The sequence below is a fragment of the Athene noctua genome, chromosome 22, assembly GCF_965140245.1.
Source record: "Athene noctua chromosome 22, bAthNoc1.hap1.1, whole genome shotgun sequence".
Lineage (NCBI taxonomy): Eukaryota > Metazoa > Chordata > Aves > Strigiformes > Strigidae > Athene > Athene noctua.
The window spans coordinates 7,157,138-7,178,762 of NC_134058.1; the positions used below are offsets into that span (position 1 = coordinate 7,157,138).

Here is a 21,625-nt window from a genome sequence, read left to right on the forward strand (position 1 = left end):
AAAAACAAATATTGCACAACTTGTTTTCCATTGTGTTTTCCTTTCTGGAGAAGAATTTTTTTGTCACTCTTCCATCTGCCAACACTCACCATGCAGCAGAACAGGCCTCCAATAAAGGAAAGCTCCATGTCAATCTATGCCCTTCCCTGTCTCAGGAGATGTGCATTTACATCTTGTGCTACACAGACAATATGCAGCAAGCACAGGACAAAGACAAGAGGTCCTTGAGAGCCATCTCAATAGCTAGAAAATTGTGCTGAGTAAAGCAGCAGTGAAGACAACCTCTTGCATCAGAAGAGCGGCAGACAACATGCCAACGAGTAATTACAAGGACTGGGGTAAACGTAAAGTAGAAGGGAGTACTTGGACCAGTGACTTGCCAAGGTAATAAAGAGCTTTAAATATTTGTGACCCCTTCCCAGACACTGAAACCTATCTGTTCTCCCACAGAAGAGAGGTGAAAAAACCATCAACCTAAAAGGTAAGCTCAAAGCCAGATGGCATGTGCGTCTGTTTAATTCGCCCACTATCCTGGGAAGTTTCAAACTTGGGTCACTCCATGACTCAAAGCTGCAAGAGACAGCACTGGCTAACTGCATCAGACACAGGGTTAGGCTGTGCCCTTTAGGATTCTGCCTCTTCGGAGAGGACAAAAATTCCAATTTTAAAGGGCAACTGTACAAACAGGACATAGGAGTATTTATATTCCTCTCCAAACACCGGCACAAGCAGCAGGGGTCGAGTGGGTGATTTATGAGGTGGGAATGCTTCTTTGAACTGTACATTAGATGGGGGTTGCTGTTCCAGAGTGGAGAGGAACATACGACGGCTGTCTTTTCTGAAGAGCTCTCTCAGTGGCTTTTACCCAGGTGGTCACAGCTGCTAGGTACTCAAAATGAAGTCCTCTCCTTCCATTCTCTCTCTCTCACTCACATACAAAGTCAACACACCAGAGGAGGCCATTTTTCTTTTATTTATTTCCCAGAAGAGCTCTTCCTTGCACTTTCCAGACATGATACAAAACAAGCAACAGACCCTTGTTTCATGTACAGAAACAGTTTGTTGGAGTATAAAGAGTTACTGGTGATCGTTACTGAAGAATGTTGGCTTATTCCAGGGGCACTTCAGTATTCCTGAGGAATAATCATTGATTTCTCCTTCCTTCCCACTGGGATAGTCTTAGTCATTAGTCACTGTTCCTGTAAAGCAAGAAGGCTTATATTATTAAAAAGCCATTTGGGTTCCTTACATGGAAGGTGCTGCACGATGTAAAGCAAGCCACTTAGCTTTGTAACATTTCCAGAAGGTAGGCTGACATTTTCATCCTTTGCTACACCGAGAAGTTGAGTATGCAGAAGTTAAGCAGAAGCATGGCATGTTTTTATGCACATAACCCTCCATTCTGATAAAACGAGTACTTCAAGAAAACCCAACATCGCTGTTCAGGTTAACTACTGACAGATTGAACAGAAATCCGATAGAAAACAAAGGCACACAGGGCAGGAGGAAAGGTGCCAGTTCCAGACTTCTTGTATTCTTGCACATAAATATAATCCACGTTGCTATCAAAGTACAGGGTTGTGGGTTTGGGGGTGATAAATAATACAGGCTAAATAACCTGAAAAATACGGTACTTTCAGTTTTGCAAGGAAACCTAGGCCATGTAATCCTCAGGCATGCCGTTTTAAGCCTTGAAATAATTGCTAGATGTTGATTTTAAATTCAGCTGAAGTCACATGGACATCCACTTGATCAAATCTTAAACCATCAGAATCTTATGACCACAAATTAGAGCTTTTCTACATTTTAAGTGGTCTTTTGGCCTAGATGAGTGGCTCTTGCATTTGTGTTAGTGTTTCATGATCAAATTACTTACCCAAAGGATAGGCAGCTAGAACAGCTGCAAAGTTGCTTTGTAATCGCCTGATTATTTGGTATCATGAAGGTCCTCCATCCTCTCTCACTCTCACTTAGGATTCAGATTTAAGAACTTGATCCTGAAGAATCAAGCATCCAGACTGGATAAAGCCCCAAGTAACCTGGTCTGACCTCACAGCTGACCCCAGTTTGAGGTCAGACTAGATGACCTCCTCAAAGTCCTTTCCCACTTCAGTTATCCTGCAATCCTATGAACTTGACAGGTTCGGAAAACTAGAAATAATTTCATTCAAGCTAATCCGTGTTACATTTCTCTGGCTCTTAAAGCCGATTTGCTTGCAGAATCTCACATTTTGACAGGTTAGCATTTGAATAGAAACTCAGTTTTGTAAAGGAAGTCCTATAGAATTTAGTTACAACAGTATTTTCTAGGAAAAACACAGATGAGTGATAATGCAACAATATTTTCCATGCTCCTAACCAACAGAAATGAAATAATTTTGTTGTAATAACCCTGGAGCCATTATCCATGACACGACAGTTTGGAGAGAATTAATGACATTAACCATTAGATGGCTTCATCAGCGTCTTCCCTCTCTCAGCATGTTCAGCCTCTTTGTGCCAGAGAGAGCCAGTGGAGACAGTGCACTGGAAACTATTTGTCTAGTCCTGCGCCATGCAGGCAGCTGCGCTTCTTCTGTGAAGTGTCCTTTCAATTACCTCATGCTTCGAAGGACCACCCTTGCTCCAGAGCACAGATTAGCCCTTAATCCAAACAAAATCCCTTACTAGGCTGACCTGAAAGTTTTCTCTTGCCCAACATCCCTAGTAACAAGCATCCTTGAATGAATAATGCTTTCTCAGAACATGTGAACGGGGCATTTACTATTCACATGAAGACACAGACGTGGCATTCCAGTTTCTTTTTGGAGACATAAATTGGAGGAAAACCCTCAGGATAGTGTGCAAAGCTAACACATTTTGATGTTAACAAATCTGGCCAGAAGAGTCGTGCATGGGCTTTTGATTCTGGGCTGTAGCTGGCAATGTCGTATCACCTTCATCTAAGTCACAGTTTCTCTGTGTTGCTATCCAAAATATTTTACCTGAAGAAATTATTTAAGAATCTTGTTATTGTTTCCCCTTCCTAACAGGCAGCTGATGAAAATATTTGTAAACAGGTATGTCTGGAAGGGCTGCAAAAGGCTGGCAAAAGCTCATCTGCCAGTAAATCTAAGGAGGACTGGACTCGGCTTAGAGCTCTAGATGCATTAGGAAAAAGCCTAAAAACACCTTCAGGCCTCATTCTTCAGGGAGATGAGCAAGACAGGAGCAATTTTTGCATTCTGTGTACTTGCCATGTACATGCACTCTGTGTACCTGCAGCACATTTTACCTCAATACTTTCTAAGGGGCTAAAATAACTGTAAATATGTCCTGGTAGATGTCTCTCCACCAGTATCAGTGAAAGGCTTTTAGCAGTGTATGGCTTTGTGGATACAAAATATGCATGCACAGCCTTTTTTTTTTCCCCAGATGACACAATGATAAATTACCATAAGAGCAGTCTCAACTTTTACATGTGAAGAAATAAAATATTAATGAAGTGTGGACTTAGTGCAGTGTATGCAGTTTGCAAGTGCCCAAATGGTTCCTGCTAATTAATCTATTTTAAAATATTTTATCTCAGCATGGTCAGTGATAATACTGAACTCATTTAAATTATCCTCTTCAAAACTGAAGTGTGCAATATTTTCAGACTAATTATTACATTGCTATCCAGCCAAACAAGCCACAAAACTTACAAGTGATTAGTGTTTTCATGTTGAAAAAAAAAAAACCAAAACACAACAACCCACAGATCAAAGAATTGCTTTCACAGGTAGATCTACCTGACGTGACTTTCAGTTTCTTCCAAAGTCTGAAGGCAGAATCTCACCAATAGTTTAATTTTTCAGCTTTTCTGACATGTATTTTTATTATACTTGCTTTCAGGTTGTATGGAAACCTACCTGCAGGATCTGTTAAACTAATTCAATGTATTCAGTCTAGTAAGTTTACTGCTAAACACACCAAATACTACAAATTTCTACACAGCAGGGGAACCACCCCTGCTTAGGCAACCCAAGTTTCTTCTTACTAGTAATTTTTGAGGGAAAGGCAGAGGAAAATCTATTTAGATGGTGTCTAGATCTACTGTTTAATGCTAACTTGCAAACAGTCACCAATTACTAGTAACAAGTACTGATACTTACTTTTACAAATTTACCATGGAGAAGATACGGAGACTGGAAGTCATGTTGACAATTGGAATAAGCCATTCCTAACCCCATCCCTGACCCAAAAGCGATAGGCCATGTCTTTCCTGTGGGGGAAGGCAAGCAGAAGAGAAAAGTTAAAGTCAAGAAAAGCTGTTCATTTCACATGACAGTGATAGTATTGTTAAATAAGCACCAAGAAAGAAATTACTGGAAGATGCATATTAGGCATTTTCAAGTTCTACAAGTCCTAAAATTGGCTGAAAAACAGACCAATTCAGAAGAAAAACAAGAGTAACAGTGAGTAAGACATCATACTTAGAATTTAATAGAGACCAATCTCTGAGCTCAAGATATTACTGAAAATTATTCTGTTACCAAAGTATAACTAAAAAAGAATTTAGATCAGTTTTAAAACCCTGGCAAGACTGGCATAAACTGATGTCTAGACACATGGCTCCAGTAATTTGGCTCAGGGTTTCCTGCAATTCCAGAATTTGAGCCGAGCACAGTAGGAGCTTAGAGAGATGCCGCGTGTAACAACCTTGTTACACAACAGTTAAAAGTTTAGGTAACTCCATTTCAACTGAAAAGACATGACCAATAATGAAAGAATTGGTCTAACATGCTGATTAAGTTTTACATGCCTCAGATTTCTTGGTTTTTAAACTGCATCTACAACAGGCAGAAATTAGGCAGTCAAGATTACTGCTGTCTACTTACTTTTGAAGAAGATGACTGAGAAAACAATTCCTAATCCGAATCCAGCACCTGTAAGAAGAAATGCAGTGAGTGAGGACTCACAGACTACATGTTATTTCAGCCCCAAAACGTTCTTAAACAGCAATTCTGAAAAAAAAATAATCCTGTTTTCTTAAGTAACTGTAAATAGCTAATTCATATTAGAGTCCCAACATATACAAGTACATTATCAGAAAGATTTGAGAAACAAACCAGACTCTCATCCCAGAGAAAGTTACTGAATTTCTGTCACCATCTACAATGTGGAATTAAGATTTATTTGGCTCATTGTCAGCAAATGAGAAACACTTAAATGAAAGCTTATTGTGTCCTTGAGCTTTAGATTTTGCAGATGAATATCTTATTGTATTTCGTTTATCTCACTACTTTAACTACTTCAATGTGTGTCCTGAGGGCAGCAAAACTTTGATGCTTTGTGTTACCCTATACCTTGCAAAAGAAAGCTCCAGGCTGCTTATCTTTCACATCCACAACATTCATTATGGAGCATATTTAAACACATTAGGAATGAATGACTTTTCACATCCTTACACTATATATAGAAATAACTGCAGCAGTTGAAAAAAATTTATTCAGCACCATTAAAAAATTCAGCTGACATATTTAAAAATAAATTTTGCTTTCCTTGGAAGGTGCGCTTATGATTTTTTTTGCAAGAAGTCAGGCAAGTCTGCAAAAGTCCTCTCACAACCCAATAAATATAACAGTGAAAACTTTGAGCTCTGGCTAAATTCTACCTTTAATTATATCCACTAAAGACAAACATTTTAGATAAGATGCAGAAGTACAAAAGTTTTAAAAACAGAAAAAAAAAAATCAGTCATGCATACACTTATTAAAAAAAAAACCAGTTTCAGGTTTATTTTGCAGCAAACACATCCTGTTACGGGTTTCAATTCTCTCCTTTCAATATAAGGAATCTAACTGAAGTATAATGAGTTTGACTAATTAAACTACATACTTTTTATTAAAAAAAAATTATTCCTAAAAGCATGTGATCCTTATTTAAGCTCCTGTTGAACACATTACTAAGTGGGTTGAGTCCAGAACAATGCCAAAGAATCCTATACCCTCTGGGCGTATAGGAGTATGTTACGTTTCGTTTCTTTTTTTTTGTTTGTTTTTTTTTTAAGTTTCCTTCTGCTCTTTAAACCTTTTTCCTTGCAAAAAGTATATCAATGGTAGCTTCTGTTGAAGCACAGATTATTGAAGCAATACTTACTGCACTACCTACTAAATTAACTAAGTAACCCATATTTTTTAATTGATTAAAAAAATCTTGAATATTAGAGCGGAGATGACCAAACAGATGATGTGAGCAATCCCCCTTATGTTTACTCTCCTGCTAGGACCTGACTATCTGTATTTACTGAAAGCTGGAAATCAAGAGTTGCTTTTGAAAACTCTGTTCATTTGACTACAGATTTTCAGTTTTGACAGAGGTAACTACTTTACCAGGTCATTACAACTTTGGAGTAGGCTTACAAAACATGCAACTGCAGGGAAGAACTTTGACCGCCTGCCAAGTGGTCCTGACATAACTCCCCCAGACATTTTAGAAACCGAGGATTTTGCAGAAGGTCAGGTTTTCACTCTAATCATTTGCACAGCTCAGGGAAAGTCTCAGTTCCTCAGATGTCTGGTCAGAGCTTCAGGCTTTTTTCTGCGTCTCAGACAGCAAGAGATACACTACTTGGAGCATCTCATATAAACAGCTAACTACTCACACCGTGTCACTGATCGGCACTTCTATGTAGACTGGAAGAGACATCAGGCATTGCTAAGAGCAGCAGTTCATCCACGCTAATGCCTCCGCTCCCCCTCCCCAAGCATGGCCTTCCTTCTGTACCTTTGCGATAATACAGCTGGTGTTGGCTCTCGCAGAGTGTTTATGCTATTAAGGATAATTACTATCTTCAAGAATTCATCCAGCGGACAACTGTTTGGCCCTCTGACCTGACTCCCTCTGCCAATCTTTTCCTCCAATACGTAGTTATGCTGCCTTTGTGTTTTGGGCTGTTGTACTGTAGGTCTGAAAAGGCCTTGCTGGAGGTAATTGCTCTCCGTTCAGACAGCACTAGGCGTTGTTTGAACCGTCCGGTTCAGAAGGCCTGTCATGCAGTGAGTGATACTGGTCCTATGCTTCCTCTCCAAGAAAAGATCCCCTCTGCCAATCCAAACAGTTTAGCTAATCAATGAGAAATGATTTACAGGATGACAAATTCTGCATCATCTCAATGCAGAGCCTGGGCAGTTTCTAATGTCACCACATTTTCCACGTTACCAGTCAAACCCACATTCTTACCAGTGTGGTGGTAAGCCACTTACTTTCTTGTCTTAAGAAAAGTCTGCACTAAGGAAGCAGCTATCGTTAATACAGTTTCTTTCCATTTACTTCCAGAAATCATCGTTACCTTGTATTCTCTTCACCTCCATCAGATGCTCTCTCACATTACAGCCCCATTTCTAAGGGCTCCACACAGATGCCATCAATGCTGCTTCCTGTTGGCCACAGACGAAGCTACAGGATATACTTAAAGGTGAAAAATTAATTATTCCTGCCAATTGCAATTCAGTCTAAGCCTAAAACAAAACCGAGGTCTTCCCCCACACTAATACCCAACATCCCTGTTAAGCAGATGTGGTCCAGCATGACTGACTCAGAAAGACCATTCCTTCCTAAGTCTTTCCTAAGAAAGCTGTTTTCTGAAGCAGTAAGCCTGAAGGGATTCTTCTTTTTCATGAAAATACAGTTTTCATGCAATTTTAGAGGCCCTCACTACACCCTGTTCCAGCAGGAAGGGGAGCACAGTGGCTGATTAGTTTAAAAAGATATCTAGGGCCTTGCTTTACATAATGAAAATGCTAGAGAAGTACAGGAGGAGATCTGACAGCTAATAGGTTTTTGGTTTCTGTTGTACAAGGCAACTTGACAAACGAAGCCAAAAAATTACCTTAGCTTCCCTCATCCCAAAGGCAGTTAGGTCCAGTCCTTCTCTTACTGAGCAACAGACCAGTCAATGCTGAAAACTGATGCCGGTCTCAACACCCAATCCACAAGAAATGTTCAGATCTGCCCCCTCATGTGAGCCAGTGCATATACACCATTTGCTCTTTTCTACTTTGTTTTAACGTTTAAGCACTGGTATTAACTTAGAACCAGAAGCTTTAGCTACATTTAATTTCTTTGCCCATCTGGTTAAGAACCTATTTCTGTGGATAGTTTGTCACTCATCTTCATTCCACTAGAAAGTATTTGTGGTTATGTGGTCATTTCCTGCGTCTCCAGGACCAAGGGGGAGCTAAACCATCTTGTCTTGGGAGCAAAGTAACACGTTTCACTTTAATTCTATATAAAGTTACACCAGAGATAAACAATGGCAGAGTCGTTGATGAGTTTTACAGGTTTAAGTTCTCACATGCTCAATTTCCTTTTAAAGAGGCAACATGTTGCTTCAAAGAGCCTCCCACCTGACCAGGGGACACTCAGTCTGCAGCTGTTTCTACTAAAGATCAGCACCTCTAGGCCAGGCTTTAACTTCATAACAATAAAACATGAAAGGTTTATCTTACAATAAAAACAAACGAACATGGAAAAGCTAAGGGCTTGATCCATGCTGGGCACATTTTCCCTCCCTTTCTTGCATGACAGACTCTTTGGAGGAAAAGGCCACAGGAAAGAGTACAATGCATTTTTCACCTCCTCTGACAGTTTAAAACGTTTAACTAGAAAAACAGTCTCTTCCACCCTACATCTATCACTTCAGCTTAAACTCATTTACAGTTGGTGTCAACAGGGGACAGGGCAGTTCTGCGGACACCTCACTCCTGCTCCCCAGTAAAGCATCCTGGCCGCATGGACCGGCACAGCCACGCGGAATTGGTATTAGGCAGAAAGCCCAGTCTCCAAAACTTTTTCATTCTGCTTTTTTTTGGCTCTTACACCTTCCAAGAAAAATGTCACAGTACCTCCAATCAATCTAACACACAGAAGAGCACGCGCCGTATACCCAACAGGACATCATAAAAGTGTCTCGGAGAGAAACACAAATCTTCAGGATGGGCTCCTGCCCCATAAGAACATCTGGGAAAAGCTTTTTCTATAAATTTAATCAACAGTCCCTCCAACAGCGATCCTACACGGCTCTTTCCTAGGCTACCCAAGTAGCTATGGGCTGAAGCAGTTATTAAGACTGCCACACCTAGATGTACTTTTCTTCAATAGCTTGGAACTTAAAATAGAAGGATTAAAATGTGCTTGTTGACATCTGGCAAATGTGTTGCTGTTACTATAGCAGCTGGAAGTTTTTCAATTACTTAATCTGATGACAAAAAGAAGACTATTATTTTCCTCTGCCATTCCTTACACACAAATACAAAATAGAGAGCTTCAGGCTCCGCTCCTTCAGATTCTGTTGTTTTACAATTAAAAGAACTAAATGATTGAAATAAAATTAAGACAGAGCTCCTGGAAGACAGCTTCTTGTTCCAAGAAAATAGCAACCACTCTGTACAGACAAGACTCTCTAAAATAGGTCAGGGACTTGTCCCAGCAGAGAAGATTTCTTCCCAGCTAGAAAGACAGCTGCCATTAGGATCAAGAAAATCTATCAAGCTCAGTTCACTTCTCTCTGGGGACAGTGACAGCAACAGCTTCAAGGTCCAACAGCAGATCCCATCCACGGGCTTGATGCACTGGAAGTTTCAAATGAGCATCAGCTCAGTACAGCACTAAAACTTGCTGTTTAAGTAAATAATAAAGGTAAGGAAATACCCAAGAACAGTCAAGATCTTCAAAGCAAACAAAAAAGGCGAGTAACTCTCAAAACTATATTCTCCCTCCTGTTACAGGGCGTCCCATCCTGCTCCCCTCCAATCCCACTTTGACAAGATACACAGATAATTGTTTTGCAAAAATGGGGAGGAAAGCCTTCTTCATAACCAGGGCCTTTATAGTGCAGCACTTTACAACCAGTTAGAAATCTGAGACCATGAAATCACGTATTTATGGAGAGATTTAATTTTAAGTAGATTCTTAGCAAGGTCTTCTGCGGCAGGAATCAGATTTTCTTCAAACACCAACTTTGAAGCTTTCATTCTCATCTCCCCCGTTGTGTGGATTGTTTACATAGCAGAGAGAAAAAATGAGCAAGGACACTAGAAGAAAACATAGTGAAACTATATACCGAGTACTCGAGGAAGAAGCAGGAAAAGTGTGTTGTGTTTTCTTCTAGCATTCAACTGTAGTAACACAGAATATTTGGAATGACGGAATATAAATACCTAAATACCATTATAATATAAAAATCCCAACATGCTTCTAGGGGCCGCTTTCACCCTTAAGCACTCCTGCAGGTTAGCCTCTGCCCGAAGGCTAACCTTAGATAAACATCAGCACTTCTGCAGATGGACACGCAGCAGTGGGAAATGTCACCGTTAGCCCACGAGCTCTCCCCAAGCAGTCGCAACGATAGTCTCGTAGCGGACCAGAAACTTTACACCCTCACACCAGAGAGTGAGCTGGTGAGACGAGAGGGCACACACATTTCCTCCCTCTTTTAAAAGGGGAAGGGGAAAAGAGTGGAAGCTGCTCTTTGAATAGACAGCACTACAAAGGGTCTTATCAATATTGCATCAAGCTTTTAGACAAAATCAGGGTTGCACTCACTTTACAGGCAAATTTAGAAGAAATCTGCAAGATACTCATAATATGGAAAATATACCTCTGACAGAAAATTCTATATTGTCTTACTTCAATAGGATATTCCACTAATGAAAACAACAGCATTGCTAAAAGGAGAAGTTTTGCTGGAAGAAACACATCCACATTTAGGGCTTTTGCAAGCCTCACTGTGAGGGGTGGCAACCATGCCTCTCCACACCCATCCAACGTAGGCTGACCATTACTGACGTCTACTGGCCCAGCTAAGAAATAAGAGGCAATTTAGAGCAAGAGGCATTACAGTGGCATCTCACTAACAGAAAGAAGCCTGATCCTTCTCAAAGCTCTCACTATTAATTTATTATCATCAAGGACGTGCCAGCAGCCCCAAAAGGACTTTCTCAGAGAACTATATCGGGCATAACAAAGTTGTTCCCACCTACTGCTGCAACACCTCAAGGACCAAATGAGTGGTTTAGGGTATCGCTCGGCCGGAGTCCCCTTCTCCTGGACAGAGTCACCGTGTGCCACCTCCCAAAGAAGGCACAACTGGCATCTTATCAATGTACTAATGCTGAGGACACGGAAGTCAGTGCATTTTGGATTAATTTCCAGCAGAGATCTTGGGTAGTCCAGGGTTTTAACTGGCTGCACTATCAGATGGAGGTCACAGCTCTCCCTTTAGGTTTTCTCACACACCAGAAGTATTGCCAAGAGCAGGCTGGAACAAGGGGCGAGCAGGGCTTCAGTTAGTGAGCTGTGGGGCACACCTAGGCAGCGCAGAGTTTCCCGACTCAGTCGGATGGCCAGCCAAGGGGAACAGCAGGACACAATGCAGTTAGAAGACAGGCCTGGATTCCTAAAGATTTTTCTGTCTTTTCACAGAATCATCTAGGTTGGAAAAGACCTTGAAGATCATTTAGTCCAACCATTAACCTCATACTGACCATTCTCAACTCCACCAAAAGAAGATAACAGCCCCTCAATTTGTAGATGGTCACTGTATTCAGAACTCTGCTGACAACATAACTAAATATTGCTCTTAGATTTTTGACTAAAAACCTATTCTTGGAGCAGTATTTGTCCACCTCTTCCAAATAAAACATTTTTGCATTGGTACTATTGCCTCCCTGCACAGTCTAAACCATAAACAGTTAATATTTACACTACTTGGTCTGCTACAAGATGCAACTAGTAGAACTGGATCTGCTCCTGTGTGACAAAGGAAAATACCTTTGGGTTGTAAACAAAGCTCATGTAACCATGCAGTTGTGTGCTTGCATAATATTTGTGCTCTCCAGTATTAGAAACAAAATCTCAAATGAAGAACCAGTCTTTTGACCTGGTAGCTCAGACTGGATGGCCACATTACAACTGCCAAGCAAAAAAACACTTGAAAACAGGAATTTCAGGATTTTATATATTTAGAGAAAGTCTAATCCAGTTTTCAGAAAGTATAATCAAGTTTTATCATTATATAGACTGACTTCATCTTATTCATAACCATGTGAAAGATTATTTAAAACTACTGACATTGCAATCCATACAATGATTCTCTCTGAAATGGTCAATCTGTGGCATGACACAAACAATACAATTTTACTTGCTATGAGCAGAAACAGCTATTCAAGCAAGCCAGAAGAAATCACATAACAGTTGCAGAATTGAAAGTGTCCTTTTCTCTTAAAGAGTTCTTATTAAATGGGGATTAGAAACGTTTTATTTTTAGATGTCAAAACAGAGGATTAGTGGAAAATTAACATTACCACACTGGGTTATTTACAAGCTTCCAGGCTGAATTTTGGTCAGTCAGACATACATCAAAACATTTATCTCCTGAAAAAAAAAACCAACTTCAGCACACAACTTAACACACAAGTCAAGAAGCAAACAGCTTTCCTGGGATTACCTTTCAATATCAAGTAAATTAGTGTTCAACTCATTTAAAACTACACCCGTTTCAAAACAAACCAAGACACACAGGCACACAAGTCCCCCTCCCCTTACACACATACTCTTTCTTGCCTCCCTGTTCCCCAGAAATGGTATATAATAATAATTTGTCCAAAATTATAACCTCGCAGAGAAAAAGCAATTGTTAGTCCTTCATGAGTAATTGTCTTTCCAAATAAACACACATGAACTATCAATCAGTTAAACAAACCAACCCTTTAAAGAGGGCTTGAAGCGGATAAGATGGAAGACGACCACAATACAATTACTTCCCCCTCCCTGCAGAGCTCTACTGATAAAAAGGAAAAAATGGTTGTGAAGGCTGGGGAGGACACAAAAGTTTATAAAGCTTTGCAAGCTGGGAAGAAAAAGAAAGCCACTGTCATTTGATTCTCCTCCTCCCACACAAAACAAGCAACTTTTCTGATGGGTAAGAAACATCAGTAGTGGGAAGAAAGATGGAACAGAAAGTTAAATTATTTAAATAACTGCATGGGTGAAGAGTCTTGAGAACGGTGCAAAAGCAGAGCCAGCACGATCTGGATCGCCCATCAGAGAAACTGCCTGGGCAGCCAAGAAAGCACAACCCAGCCCACCACACACAAAACACTGTGGTTACAGCTAGATTGAGAAAGGGAAAGGAACAACAATACCTAGACCCATCCACATCATTAGCAAAACAGAAAACGGTCCATCCTAATAAAAAGGAGGTGAGCACATAAACTCCATTTAACAATGTTTCGATGGTTTGTGCGGGTACAGAGAAATTTACAATACTTAACTCTTTGAAATGAAACACTGCCTTAACAACATCTGACAACATACTCTATTTTGAACTAACAGGAAAAATAAAGTTTTAATTCGAAGTTACAAGATGCACACAGGTGGTGACTAAGAGGTCAAAAATATAATACAGCATTTTGTAAGATGTAATGGAAGATAAACATATTTTGGACATTTTAGCGGCAGGAGATCAAGTTTCTTTCGGGAACCTGATCTTCAGCTAAACCAGCAGAGCATAACTACAAATGCCACAGCCAGCTACAGATACACTGGCTGAAGCAACAGCAGAGGAAAGCCTGACAGACTAATACAAGACAGGGCAGGCTGCATTGTCCCCAACTACTAATTGCCCCCTACAGCTAATGAAGTCATTCTGAGAGCTGCGACCTCCACTCCTCACTCCCTTGTTTCCCATGTCCCTCCAGCCCTCAATCCACACGAGTTACCTGCCTCTACAGTTCTCACAGACACTGGAAAACTCTCACATGTGCAAGGCTTCAGAAATGTGGTGCTTTCCTTTATTTACAGGGTCTAAAATGGGAAAACACAGGGCTAATCACAGTGTATGCTTTTCTCCAGCTGTTGACAGGAAAGATCTCTCTTCTCATCTCAGAAAGGATGTAAAGGAACGCACAGGAAGGAGACTGTGGCCACCAAAAGGAAAAGTCCAACAGAGAAGTGAGGGTCTGGTACACTTCTATACCCCGCGTAACAAGCAACAAAATTGTAAGTGAAAAACCTTATTTTCTTCCTTTCCAGTATAACAACTGGCCTTGATCGTTTATTGGAAACTCCAGCAAACTTCACAGTAATATTACAAAACCAATCATCACAACCATACAGGTTTTGAAAGCCCCCGCAGAGAAAACAGTCATTTTCACTGAGATAGTCTGAAAAAGTTTGTGTTATCAGCACTCTGTTCACTGTTTACATAACTAGGCCACCAACTCACTTCACATTTAAAGGCCATCATCATCTTCAGTCATATACTACAGGAGTATGAAGCAACTTCTGGGTTGTTCAGACTTCCAAAGTTCACACCAAGTCATTTGGTGTCAATACCACGGAGGAGGTTGGCAGCAGAGACACTTCAATTACTGGATCAATCATAAAAGCACAGAAACCAGAACTCTATCACACATGAAGAGAAATATGTGCCCGAGGCCATCACGCTGGGTTTAGTGCTAACGGTAAAATTAAAGAGTTGCAGCCCATGTGCCCTTTTTTAGGCAATCTAATGAAAAACTCAAATTTCACCAAGACCTTTACTCGGTGCCATCAGTAAGCTAACACTGGGAATCTTTGGTCTAGAGCACTAGTGCAGAATGTATGAGCACATTTTCTTCTTCTGTTGCCACTTCAGGATGAAAGAAAACACCAAATTAAAACACAAGGCCTGCTGAAGAGAAAAATGCTACATCAAAATCAACCCTGTATCCATTTCTTTCAGTCTCCCAGAGAGACTTTCCATGTACAGGACTCCTACATGTACATGTACAGCTGCAGAATGGAACAAGTTCTTGTTTATAATTTGGCATACTTAATATTTTATGATAAAGCAACCAGTGCCATGGAAACATAAACATATCTGGGTATGTTTGTCAGACAAACCTGAATAGAATTTCACAAGGCAAAACAGTGCTCTGGAGCACTTGACACTTTTCAAAGGTCTGTTATAAACAATGGAAGTTTCAGTTTACTTAAAATTACTAAACATCTTTTCTAATGGAAAAGCATTAGGCAACTAAACCCCTGAGTTCCTCGTCAGCTTTCAAGCATAAGGCCACTACAGCAACAAGAAATAAACATTCCCATTTCTCAGATATTATTTATGGTTCTAAAAGAGACTTCTGCACCAACATGGAACACATACCTTTCATGTCAGATACTTCACTTCTTGCTCCATAAACTGCATTTAAAGATTTGCTTTGATATATACATTTTGTAAAGCCACAACCTCTGTCTAGTCGACCTGACAGCCTGTCACATGAAGAGCACTGAACTGCACATACACAATTGCGATCATTCTTAAAACTCACAGTTTTAAGTGAAATGTTATGAATGGTTCGTTAAAGTTCTGAAGCACTGCAAGCATGCGCATAGTCCTAATTTTAAGGACAAATAAGCATGGAGGAAAAATCAACGGAACTGTTCCCCTACTTAAAAGCACAACTGTCTGCAGGGTTGGGACACCGGACGGAAAGCTTCTCAATGTCAAACTGCGCCCATTGTACTAACACACACATGCCAAAGCTATCAGAGTGTCATGCTGTGTATTGCTTTTAAAAGAACACAGCCCACCCCGTACAGTGAGTGATGTGAAGAGCTCTGCAGAAACAGATTGTGAAAACCAAGACGTCGTCATAGCGAAACTAAAGGCGGGCAAGGTCGTGGCACTGAGGGACCCGCTGATGCCTACCCAGAGCCCATTCATTCAGGGCAGGAGGCATCTCGCCGGCCGCGGAGCCCAGCGCAGAGGGAGATTTCCCAGGGAAACCTCTCATCTTTAACTGAGGGAGTAACCAGAGGTCAAACCCGACCCTGCGCTACCGGACCGCGGGTAAGACGGGGTCGAGCCGGGGAGAAGAGCCCGGGGCGGCCGTGGGAGCGGGCCCAGCGGGGGTCCCTGCCCGCGGCCAAGGTCACCTTGCCGGGCCCGGGGCCCTCCCGCCGCGCCGGCTCCCGACCCCGGTGGGCAGCGCTGTCCTGCCCTGAGAACCCCCCATCGTCCCGCCCAGGCCCGCAACGCGGCGAGGCCGCCGCCGCCGCCCTAAACCGGGCCGGGAGCGGCGGGGGGCACCGGGCCTCACAGGGCCCTTCCCCGCTGGGCCCGGCCGCACGGCGGGGCCAGGCGGCCAGCGGCCCTCCCAGCCCCGGGGCGCCCGGCCGGCCGCCACCGCTCCTCCCCGGGTCCTCCTCCTCCGCCCTGCCCTCCCCGCCCTTACCCAGCTTGACGGCGGAGTCCGCCAGACACCGGTCCCACTTCCTGCCCAGCTCGCCCTCCGACGCCATCTTGGCCGCCCCCTCCCACCTCAGGCCGTGCCCTCGTCTCCTCCCCCGCGCAACTCTCGCGAGATCTTCCCCCGGCCCGGCCCGGCCGCCGTTGTCCAGGTTACCGGCGGGAGGGCGCCGTGGCCGCTGCGCTCGACCTTGGGCCCGGCCCCAAAGCCGTTTTTATCTCGCAGGACCCAGCCCACCACAGCCCCAGTCCTTCTTGGGCCCCATCTCTTCGGCCAGGGCTTCTGCTGGGTCCTTGTTAGGCCTCACATCCCTCAGCCTAAGGCAGGATCCCCATCTTCTCACAGGCCCCCGGCTTGGACCCACCCTCATCGACCTGCTCCCCTCAGGGCTCTCACCTCATCCTTGGTAAGAGCTGATCTTTGCTGCAGGGTCCCATTTTTCTCAGCGCAAAGTTGAGGTATAACCCACTGGCTATTCCCATGCAGGTTTTCCCTCACAGGCGTCCTGCATCTGTGCTGGCTGCCCTCAACCTCAGGGCCTGAAATAAAGTACAGGTGTGTGAAAAAAACACCTGCTGCAATTCCCTGTCCATGTCCGAGGGATCAGCTCTTACTTAAGTACAACCTGGGCTCTACATCTTGCTTAATAGGAAAAGAAGGTGAATCTTCAGGAAGAAAATTTTTTTCCAGAAGTTGTTCCATAAAATAGGATGCTAATATTAGAGTAAGGAGTTGTGGGAAGGGCTCTCAAAGATTTATGGGTCTTTGGCACATCTTGAAGCATGCTACAGTGCTGTGGAACCTGGAATGTAAGTGTGAATAGTTTAAAAGTTACTGTAATGAACTTTATATTGCAAATGTTGTGTAGGCTCTCTGGAAGTCATTCTCCAGAAGCCTTGTGAAAAAATATAGAGTGTTTTTCAAGTAATAATGTCCCTATTCACACTTGGTAAGGCAATTTTTAGCTGTGATTACTTGTTTTGATTTCTTCAAGTTCTGACAGTTTATCAGCTTGGAGACGAGGAGGCTCTACGGCTTTATAAAACTGGAAGTTCTTGAACAAGTCAGACTAAAGCAACAAATAGAAGTCAAAACTCTCTGAAGTTGTCATAGAATCACAGAATATTTTAGGTTGGAAGGGACCTTAAAGATTGTCCAGTCCCACCCCCCTGCCATGGGTAGGGACACCTTCTACTAGCCCGGGTTGCCCAAAGCCCCGTCCAACCTGTCCTCGAACCCTTCCAGGGAGGGGGCAGCCACAGATTCTCTGGGTAGCCTCTGCCAGTGTCTCCTCACCTTCACAGGGAAGAGCTTATTCTTTATATCTAATTTAAATTTACCCTCTTTCAGTTTAAAACCATTACCCCTCACCCTATCCCTCTACTCCTTGATAAAGAGTTTCTCCCCCTTTAAGTACTGGGAGGCTGCTATAAGGTCTCTGTAAGATACTGTTTGTGGTCTTTCATTTATCTTAAAAGTACAACTGGTTTTGATCTAGAGCAATGATGAAAGATTTTTTCTGTATTTGGTTTAGTTTAACTCCTTTGCATATCATGGAACAATCACAATTGCTTATTATTTGTATTTAGTTGAAAAATCTTTTTTAAAAACTCTTTTGGAAGGCACATGGTTAAACTAAGGCCTTGCAGATTCACGAGGTTTCCCTGGAGAAGACAGTTCGTGTTCTGTAAATGGAGCCTCCTTTTCTCTTCCTCCCCCTGCAATCTATTCAAATCAGTTTGTATTGCTGCATAGTCGGTATCAAGAATAGAACCATGCATCAAGTTACTTATAAAAATACCAACAGGATCTAGCAGTTTTTTCCCTGACCGGATAAAGAAGTGTTTTCTAAAACCACTGACCCAGTGGTACGTCCCAATGTGCCAGCTCCACCCTCCCATTTCCAAACAGCTCTGGAAAATATCAGGAGGGAAAAGATACTTCAAGCCTCCAGATAATTCTTTAATTTTTTTTTTTTCCCAAATTAAATTCCAGAAATCAGTATTTAAACACAACCCAGAAATGTGGTCTTCTCTTTGGCAAAAACAAATACCCGGTGCAGGCCAATGTGTAGTCTCACTTCACACTTACTCATTTTCAGCCTGTTAGGCTCACTGGAAAGCGCCGTTTCTTGGGGGATGAAGGAAGCAGTGGTGAGCTCTTGGACTTGTAAGGCGCTTCATAAAGGGTCGCATAGCTGTGTAATGGGTCTCAATGTATTTTGACAGCCTTGCGTCAGGAACCTGGTGTGTTAAACCCTGTCTAAGGAGATGGAATAGTTTGGTGTAATTGTTTTGAACGTCTAGCTTCCTTCTGAGAAATCAGTCTGCTGCTTTTAAATGCCAGAGTCGCTGAGTGATCCGAGGGGGCTCTGGAAAACGTTATCCGTTAAGGATCTAGAGCACATTCTCTGCACCCCTTCCCCACCCCAGGGAAAAATTAAGGCAGGAGGGAATGTGTCCAAAGACAGCCTCTTCTCTCTATTGCTATAGTTACTTGGCAATTAGGTCCTCTCAGTGTAATATTGAGTATTTATTATTATATGACTCCAAGGTGATGTTTAGAACATGCGGTTTTGAAAAACCTTTTTTATATTTTACAGCCCAGCATGTGCTGTCCCAGGGTTCCTTCCCTCCCTTCTGCCCCTCACACTCTCTTCTCCTTTCTTTCCAGTAAATAAATACATCAAAAAATAGAGGAGGCTGAAATGAAGCCAGAAAGCTTTAAAAAATCCCTGCCTTTCTCTGATGGAAGTCAACTTTTAGTAGGTTCAGACCTTGTTTCACCAGTTTTCTTAACTATATACTTAACTTGAGCTGTGTATTAAACTCGTAAGACTACTCACAGACTAAAAGTTAGGCATTCACTTAAATAAACTGCTGGTTAGTTTTTCAACAGATGGCCAACAAACAAGCTAGAGGCAGAACTGGGAATCTAAGTTGAATAAATATCACTATTATTTTTCAAAATTGCTATTTCTCGTGTCTAGTGGAAGAAGCCATGCAGAGGGCACGTTTGTACACGCATGTGGAGGTGAGGAGCTTCTCTGAGGCTGCTCCAGCCAGAATTTGAAGCCCCTTTTCAATGTAACAGACTTTCTTTTCTTTTAACTGTCAACCGAGCTTTTGCATAGTGCAGTATAGGGTGATTCATCCTCACCCCAATAGTTTTTGTTTTAAAACTTCCAAGTGAGTTTCTTTTATATCGTGATCCTTCCACAGGATGAGTGTATCCCCTCTTACCCTGTTTTTTCAAAGAATCCTATAGCGTCCCTCCTGTCAATTCACCACTGCATACTGATAGGCTCTTGATCTCCTCTTTTCCAAAGAATGCCCACCTAAGTTCTCCCATAGCTTTAAATAACATGAATTGCCTCCCACACGCACTTTTTTTTTTTTTTTTTCTGCCAAGAGTAGCAGTGATCTGCATAGGAAGACAGCAGTGTAGGAGTTATCTGCTTGCAGTGGTTGATGCAGCTTTGGTAGTGGGCCTCCACTTTGCTATATGTACTTCCAGGATTCCTCTTTCATGTTACAGAGAGAATCAGACCTGGGCAGGGAACTCCAACTCTCGGTCTCCACTCCGGTTTGTTGGGTTTTTTTCCTCACAGATACAAGCCGCATTCACCAGCAGATACTGATGCTTATTTTTCTCTTTGAAAGCCTTCTTGCTATCCAGGCAACAACAAAAAAAGTCTAAGTCCGAAGTCAGAGGGAAAAGAAACCCGTCCTCAGCAGGACTTTGCCCTAAAATGGGAAAAGTGCCAGATACTCCATTAACTGTACTTTGCTATTCTTATTGATTTGATGTGGAAGGCAGTCGGATACTGTGGGGACGAACAATAGTCTAAAGGCTGAGGTAGACTTGCATTAGGAGAGACAGCTTGTGATGCCGAGTGAAGTAGCATTCAGTCTTTTCATGGTGATCACATTCACGCTAATAAGCAAGTCCATTTCGTGTCTGTGCTAATGTATTTTCATGCCAGTTTTGCAAAGCTGATGTAATGTTATATTCAGTAGCGTGGTACTGCTGGTTACAGTTGTCAGGTACGGCTGATTGAAGTGGAACTTTGAAAAATGGAACAAGATGTGTCACAGCTCGTTGTGCTAATTCTGCTTTAAGCTGCTTTTGCCGTGAATATGAAGTTTGCCCCAAAAATCTCTGGAAGAAAGGACTTGCATGGAAAGAATGATCTGAGTTTTCGCTAACTCTTTCTGTTACGGGCATAGCACTGCTACGACATTCCTTGTCTTTATTTGATGTGTATTATTTTGTGATAATTTTTTACTTTAGTAGTAGAAATAGGAAAAGAACTAATGCACTGTATTGATAGAGGTTTTCTAATGAATAAGCCTGCAGAAGAGTGCTATTTTTCAGCTCTTTAAGTATGTTTTTCCATTCGTCCTGGCTAATTCTATACAGATTTTAACTAGTGAACCGTGACTATTGTATTAAGAAAGAATCCAGGCCCTTACAATTCTTTTGGCTGGTATATTAGCAAGCTTCAAGTGAAGTGCAACGTGTCAAGGAAAAAGTAAGGGAATGGAAAGTTTTGTTTCTTTCTAGTGCATTCAATCAGTTTCTCCTTGATTCTTTTTTAATGACAGGCTGCAGACATTATAACTACAGTTAATGACCAAGTTTGACAAGAATGTTCTCAATAGTCTCTTTGCCCAGGCTAAAGACATTTCTGAAAGCTCCTGTCTATCAAGCTTTCTGTGCTGAAAATACAAAGTTAAAAGAGCAGTCGCAAGCACAGAAATAAACAGCATCCTGCAATATGCAACTAAGTGGAACGAGCTGGAAAACGAGCGGTCCCAGTAGTCCTGCAGTCCACTATTCTGGACTGATATTTAAAATAATGACTCGTAGTCCTTTTCTGAACAAGCATTTCTGCATTTCTTAAGGTGGGATTTCAGATATGTCTTAGTCACATTTGTCCATCTTGTATGAAATATTTTGTGGAATATAATTGGATTGAAATCTGTGGGACATGTGAAATCAGTGTGGCTGCAAACAACTCTGAGGCATGCCCAGACACAGTGTGCTCAAAATGTGGGCAGGTACTTTTGGACAGAAATAAAGCAATTGTTATTAGTGGATGAGGATGTTACTTTATATGTGGAAAAAAAAAAAAATAAAATTCTTCTGCATCCAAGATATGGACCTGGGTTGCAGAGATGTGACTTTTAAACATGCCTCTCTGCTGAATTACCCCTCTGAGTCTGCTCTTCAGTCTGGGAAAGAGGGGTATGGTGCATGACTTGGTCTTACCTATTTAGGCAAAACAATTGTAAGAAAATAGTCAAAGCCAGAAAAACGTCGCGCCTCTAGTGGTATGTGTGTTTGAGTGATGTGTAAGCTTTACT

General features: G+C 42.0%; 1 protein-coding gene across 1 annotated transcript; it reads right to left on the reverse strand.

Annotated features, from left to right (window-relative positions):
* Positions 1 to 958: 958 nt before the first annotated feature.
* On the reverse strand, positions 959 to 16,340 carry MICOS10 (mitochondrial contact site and cristae organizing system subunit 10). Its single transcript, XM_074924980.1, has 4 exons — positions 16,242 to 16,340; positions 4,860 to 4,907; positions 4,134 to 4,243; positions 959 to 1,199 (listed from the first exon to the last, which is right to left on the reverse strand). The coding sequence occupies exons 1-4, from the start codon at positions 16,306 to 16,308 to the stop codon at positions 1,191 to 1,193; spliced, it is 234 nt and encodes a 77-aa protein (XP_074781081.1). The 5' UTR covers positions 16,309 to 16,340; the 3' UTR covers positions 959 to 1,190.
* Between the last annotated feature and the right edge of the window lie 5,285 nt (positions 16,341 to 21,625).